The sequence below is a fragment of the Venturia canescens genome, chromosome 8, assembly GCF_019457755.1.
Source record: "Venturia canescens isolate UGA chromosome 8, ASM1945775v1, whole genome shotgun sequence".
In the NCBI taxonomy this organism is placed as follows: Eukaryota; Metazoa; Arthropoda; class Insecta; order Hymenoptera; family Ichneumonidae; genus Venturia; species Venturia canescens.
The window spans coordinates 21,808,906-21,815,730 of NC_057428.1; the positions used below are offsets into that span (position 1 = coordinate 21,808,906).

The 6,825-nt window shown below is 42.7% G+C and overlaps 1 protein-coding gene across 4 annotated transcripts; it reads right to left on the reverse strand.

Annotated features, from left to right (window-relative positions):
* Positions 1–872: 872 nt before the first annotated feature.
* Arf79F (ADP-ribosylation factor 1) lies at positions 873–5,312 on the reverse strand. Of its 4 annotated transcripts, none has more exons than XM_043426154.1 (5): positions 5,159–5,312; positions 3,840–4,009; positions 3,613–3,722; positions 3,381–3,506; positions 873–3,248 (listed from the first exon to the last, which is right to left on the reverse strand). In XM_043426154.1, exons 2-5 carry the CDS (start codon positions 3,985–3,987, stop codon positions 3,084–3,086), a joined length of 549 nt encoding a protein of 182 aa, XP_043282089.1. In that variant the 5' UTR covers positions 3,988–4,009; positions 5,159–5,312; the 3' UTR covers positions 873–3,083. The 4 variants fall into 4 exon arrangements, with proteins under 4 accessions (XP_043282089.1, XP_043282091.1, XP_043282090.1 ...); XM_043426156.1 differs by lacking the exon at positions 5,159–5,312 and adding an exon at positions 4,940–5,075; XM_043426155.1 differs by lacking the exon at positions 5,159–5,312 and adding an exon at positions 4,732–4,892.
* Between the last annotated feature and the right edge of the window lie 1,513 nt (positions 5,313–6,825).

Consider the following 6,825-nt stretch of genomic DNA (forward strand, 5'->3'; position numbering starts at 1 on the left):
ATTTCAACGGCTCCGCCGAACCGCGAGCGTCAAAAGGTTGATCGCCACGAAAATTTGCTTTATTTTCAACCACTGCGTGAGATACGACCATTCCCCGGAGACGAACGGCGACGCTGCATTTATACATTAACCGTATTTCGTACGCTTTCGAGCCGGGCGTCCCGGCGTCCCGGCTTCGTTCTATCCCCAAAAGCATGCCCCCTGTCCGTGGAGCTCGATAAATTATCGAGAATCGCGTTCCAGCAATCGATTTTCCCTCGCGGCGATATACCAGCTGCCCAGACTCGTCGCCGATATCGTCTAATATGCCGCGGCTGATAAAAAAATTCTTCGTCTCTCCAATGTAAAACAGCATCAAAGTCATAAAAGAGTGTGTCTTCATCCAATGACTGCTTTATTTAATGTATAACAAGCCTACAAAAATTGAAATTAATCGATACACTGGTAAATATTTTTGTCACCGATTGAGAAAACCCAGTTTGTCAAAACTAACCGAATCGACGCTTCATCGTTCCTCCCGTTACTTCCTTTGGGATTAACGTACTCCCCGAACGTGGCTGCAACTTGATTTATCCTCGGCGAATTATTTTTAATTCTATGAAGAGACGTCAAAATCTCATTCCGTGATTCGAATGAGCAAACGAACGGACGATCCTCCTCGGATGGTAAAAACAAAAGTAGGCAAAACGTATGAAGTAATCGGCTCTTGCCAGCAACCTTGGGGTCGTCTTCTCGGCCTCTCCTCGTAAGACGAACGACGACGGAGTGTCCCGTGGGCTTTGTTTTTTTTTTTTATCGACTAATCGTATACGCACCGCGCCATCGTCAACGTTCCCCGCACGAGCAACAAACGTGGACAAAAACAACTTCCGTAAAGCACAATTACAGTATATTTCACAAATTGTTAAACATTCATACATAATTATACGAATTTTTCGCAAAAGACGCAGGGACATTTGTTTTCCCCGCAAATTTTTCGTTTCAGCATTATGGAAAAAATTGATCGAGCGAGAGCTGGAGATTGAGAGAAAGAGAGCGAGAGAGAGAGAGAGAGCTCGCGATAAACTGGATCAGTTGGGCAATGCAAATATTCTTGACGAATCTCTGCGGACAGGGACGTTCGACGCGAGTGGCCTGATTCTTGGATTGTTCTGTAGTTTTCGAGGAGCGTTCCTCTCCGTCGTTCGTATGTAATCGGGCAACGCGTCAGTCTTAATCTCTTTCTCCCTCGTCTCCTCTTCTCAATGCCCCGTAATCTCCGCTCTTCGGATCGATCTAATGAAAAAAAGAATCCCGCGTCGTCCGGTGATGCGATCAACGCGTTTCATCTTCCTTCGTCGTAATACGTGTATCCGCGTGTCAACGGAACACCCGCGTATGCACGGACAGGGACGCACTTGCAATTATTTTACCTTCGGAATGTCGATATTTTACTCACTAACGCTTGACTCGCGTGTCAAGGGAATCCGGCCAGTGCGGCAGATAAAAAAGATTCGTCATCACTCCCCAAATTCCATCGAACTGGGCTACGCCATTTCTTCGCTCTTGCTAAAACGTTGAGAATCCACAAAAAAAAAACATTGTATTAAAAAATTAAAAAACTGAGAAGATTAAACGAAAGTAGACGATACCGAGGATACGAGAGATCGCAACGACGAGTTGTGGTGTGTGCACGGGATTTTCGATGCACGCGCGAGATTGAGTCACTGAGCTTTCCCCCCCCCCCCCCCTCTCTCCTCCTTCTTTTAGAGTTTGCTCCTCGTCGATTTTCTCATCGGAGTTATCGATTTTTTTCCCCCATTTTCTCTATTTTTTATTGTAATTTCGATTGCAAAATCAGTCAGCAGAAAACGGACAAGAGACGCAAAAGTGGCCGATAGGTTCGTAGACTCGGTGTGCATGTTTGGTCATCGATATTTCGTCGGGCTGTCTCCCGTGCAATGGGAAAAATTGATTCCTCATTTAGCGCTCACTATTTTTTTTTTTCCGTCTTTATATATAATGTAATGTACAATACGCAACTACATTATGACAATCGGCATGTAGAACACATTTGCAAACCGCACCAGAGACCTTTCTATAATATTACTGTTTATATTTTTCCAATAGTTTTTATCGTTTTTCTCGTACACGTTTTGTCGTCGCCCATTTCGTCAAAACGGCCTCGTATCTTTTCCTAATCACTTTCTCTCTCGCATACACGCATACACGATCATTCACACACTGAGGCGCACACATATGCTCAACGAGGTAATGATATTTCGCCCGGTTTGTTGAATCGGTCAACGCTCTATCGTTATGTTTCGGATTTAGGTACTTTAATACAATGAACTCTTCAAGTTTGTTGTCTTTATCTTCACTTCCATTCGTGGTATCTTTCTCTGTGTAAAAAGTGTAACTATAATGCTAATATAATATAATAATAATAATAATAATAATAATAATATAATAATAAGTTGCACGAAGCAATAGTCCTGTGTGACCGTCCACTCGTGTGCTAGCGGCCACTCTCGCTCTCGCGTCTTTCATTTTAATTTATGTTATTTTTTTTGCTCTGTCGCTTACCTCTCTCCCTCTTCTGCCTCCTCATTATTTCACGGTTAACACGGATACTCGTATTCAAAATGATTTTTCCTCCATTTTCCATATTAATTTGCTCATTTCGGAAATAATAAATCGCGCTCTATCGAATAAATCTATCCTCCCCCGGGCCAAGCTAAAACACAAAACCGAGCGCTTAGTCTTCGATGTTTTTTCTTTTAGTATTGTTTTCGTTCGTAATTGTCAACGAATCAAACGAGGTAGCAGAGATCGGATACTCGAATCGCGCCAGCCGGCGCGAGTTTTTCGAAAATTTTTTTCACCCGATCGTCGATCGATAAACGGTCGGCGGGGGGAGGATAGGTTTGATGTTCGCCTTATGAAACATTCACCCCCAATTCCCGTTGTTGCCCATCCTCTCTTTACGTTCATTATTCAACATTTTTAGCAGTTGTGTGTGTGTGTGTTTTAACTTTATTCTCCTCTCATTTTGTGTATCGATGTTATTATAGCAACTGAGTGTCGACGGGGCGACTGTCGGATTAGCGATTTGCATTTTTCAACTGGTTTGAGAGCCAATCGAGACCCTCGTAGAGACCGTCACCACTCGTGGCGCACGTTGCTTGTATGTACCAATTACGATTGCGTAACGAGTGCAGGCCTAATTTATCGGTTATTTCCGCTGCGTTCATAGCGTTTGGCAGATCCTGAAATGATTAACGACCGATTTTTAATACACACGCGCGTCTACGCCTTTTCAAATGACTTTTCATTTCTTCTCGTAGCTCACACATCCCCCCCCCCCCCCACCCCCCTACGTCTTCTTCATTTTCACTTACTTGTTTGTTAGCAAAGATTAGTAGTACCGCGTCTCTGAGCTCGTCCTCTCCCAGCATCCGCATGAGTTCTTCGCGCGCTTCGCCTATGCGTTCTCTGTCGTTACTGTCCACTACGAATATCAGTCCCTGACGGAAACAAACACAAAATTCCAGTTATTTATATTTCATTTATCCGTTTTGCTTCGGCTTCTCGCACGATATATAAAAATACGGAGAAAAGCTATATACGTACTTGGGTGTTTTGGAAGTAATGTCGCCACAGGGGCCTGATTTTGTCCTGACCGCCGACGTCCCACACCGTAAAACTAATATTCTTATACTCGACCGTCTCTACATTGAAGCCTGTACGACAGAAATAACGAAACGATTCGTCAACGTCCAGAGGTGAAACTCATGACCGGCGATTTGAAATTTCAAAGATAGAAAATTTGAGTATGCGTGCTTATCGAACTCTCTTACCTATAGTGGGAATTGTCGTGACGATTTCGCCTAATTTTAATTTGTACAGTATTGTGGTTTTACCAGCAGCGTCGAGTCCCACCATCAGGATCCTCATCTCCTTTTTGCCAAAGAGGCCTTTGAATAACGTTGCAAATATATTCCCCATGATCGGAGTTGGTTACGATAACCTGACCAAAAATCAGCAACATCAGAATAAACGTCTCACCTCTACGCGTCACAGTCAAATTATTGGGAGAAAAAAAAGCAAGAAAACGACAATAATTTATTGATATCGGTGTTAGGAACAATACCGAGGCCTGCTCGTTTTAGATGTGAGCTTTATGCACTTGTGTAACATATTGTAATAAGTTTGGAAAAAGTTAGTGGAGAAGTGTGCAGTTAAAACGAACATACGTTTTATTTATAATTTGAAAAAGAAACAATATTTATTTGTTGTAAAATTGTAGTTTGATTATTTTTGGCTGGTTTGAATATAAAAAATCGACGAAAGAACGTTGCTCCCACGGGACGGAAAGAGTAAAAACGCGAAGTACGAGAAGAGTGCCACGCGCTATTTGTCACGACGAGCTATGCGACGATTCTCCTTAGTTATAACCTGAGTGCTTTGTCACTCCCACGGAGATGGTAGTCGGTGGAGAAAAATTACAAACGTGGCGGCGGACCGCCGCCACCGTCTCCGCCTCAATTGCCCGACAGACTCGCGTCCGACGAAACAAAGAAACAAAAACAAAAAAAACGTAGATTATTTTGGCAAGTTCGAGTTGGCCACGCTGGTGGCCCCCGCGCTATCGATTCACCGCCACACTAATTCGTCTTCTTTCTTTCTATATCTATCTGTCCGTCTCTCGTTTTCTCTCTCTCGCTCGCCCTTGTAATATTACTCGCGTACCCGTACGTTAATTGATCCTTGTCCGATGTCACGACGACGAGACGAAAACGGCGGCTTGTAGTGGCCGAGACGATGACTGTATAAAACCACAATTACGCGAAACTAGTTTTTCACCCGTTGTTGGAATTTCACCCTCTCGATGGAATTATAACACGAAAGAATGGAAAGAAAAGAGAAGAAAGCAAAAAAAAACGGGCGAGAAGATTACTCGGAAAATGTATGGATATGCGCGCGAGGATAGCACTGATGATGCCACTGCTGCTACACCCGGTTGTCTGTCATCCATACGACCTACTCCCCGAAAGAATGAAAACGTTCCTCAAACTTTGCCAACTCGCGCGATGCCACGACTCTCTTTAGACCCCCTTCAATCACCAATGCTAAAACCTTGCTCCTACTTAAACAACTATCTTTTTCATTTACTTACGTTTCGGTAAAAGATTATATTTCACGAGAAACGATAAAACATAAAACCAACACTCCCGAAAAGGTCCCGTATGTTAAAATGGCGGACGTGGAAAGGATTCATGCTTGATGCCACGTATAGGGCCCTCGAACGCGTGTTATTGGTTGGAGCGAGTCACGTGACTTGGTTACTCTCGCGGAGGCGTTTGACCCTCGGCGGCGCACGCGTGCCCGTATTACTAGTTCCTTTTTTTCTACACCAAACAGCAGTTGGTACCTTTCCCGAGGGCTATTTGAATTATTGAATGAAAAAAATGACTATAATTGATCATGATGCCTATATAGCATTGACGTTTTCGTGTCAAACACTTCGAACAGTTGCCCACGTGCGGTAAAGACTGCTTTTTTAAAAAAGTTTAAATATCAAGTTTCGATATTTTGTTAATCATCAATTTTATCAATCTAATTTTTAAAATACTTTAAGGCTTCGATTCCCCGATAACCAAATTGCGTTAGAATTGCACAAAGTTTGCGTTCGCAGCGCCACGTGCCGTTCATTTTTGAACGTTAGAAACGCGATGGTTGCCGGACCATATGTCTGCGTTCTTTGCGTTACAACGTGGCGTTAGTGCGTGGCGCATTAATTGCACAAAGATGGCGTTACTCAGAGCGGTCGTTCGAACAGCATTCTAGCGTTAGGTTGTGGCGCAAATCTGGCGTTAGTTTTGACCAGCATTCTAGCATTAGTTTGTGGCGTAAATCTGACGTTACTTTTGACCAGCATTCTAGCGTCAGGTCGTGGCGCAAATCTGGCGTTGTATTTTAACAACATTCTAGCGTGAGATTTCATAAATATCTCGGATTCATTTTTAACAAAAATTTAACTACTTAAACCTGATAAATTACGAGAATGTGAGGTGAGAAGGAGATAACAATACGCGTTAAATATTGATCTCGGATTCGTTTTTAACAAAAATTTAACTACTCAAACCTGATAAATTACGAAATGTGAGGAGAGAGGGAGATAACAATACGCATTAAATATTGATCTTGGATTCGTTTATAATAAAAATTTAACTACTGAAATGTGATAAATTACGAGAGTGTGAGGTGAGAAAAGAAGATAACAATAAGCGTTAAATATTGATCTCGGATTCGTTTTTAATAAAAATTTAACTACTGAAACGTGATAAATTACAAGAGTGTGAGGTGAGAAGAAGATACCAATACGCGTTAAAGATTGATATAGAAATCTGCGTGTCAAAGTATTAATAAAAAAATTTGCAAATGCATTATTTGCAAATTCATTAGTAGTTTATTTAAAACGACGCCGGCTGAAATTCATAAAATTGAGGAGTGGGGAATTTTTGCTTCATTCTAAAAATGCGAGGCATCCGAAGAACTGAAAAACAGTACCGGCAATGCCTTTCGAGAGTAACCGAAAAATGTTACAAAGGTGTTTGAACATTTCGCAACAAAGTTCAGCACTCTCTCGTGCGTCAAAAACTCGTAAGAATTTTTGACAGGGTACGTGGTGGTCGGCCAGAAGCCAGACAACTCAAGCGAATCAGCGTCGACAATATATAACCTGTAGGGGTACGATGCGCGTACGAGAAACGCCTCTACTCTGCGCGGTGCTGCGGCCGAAAAACGAAGCTCGACGTCCGTGCTCGCTCCACCGCCTCCATC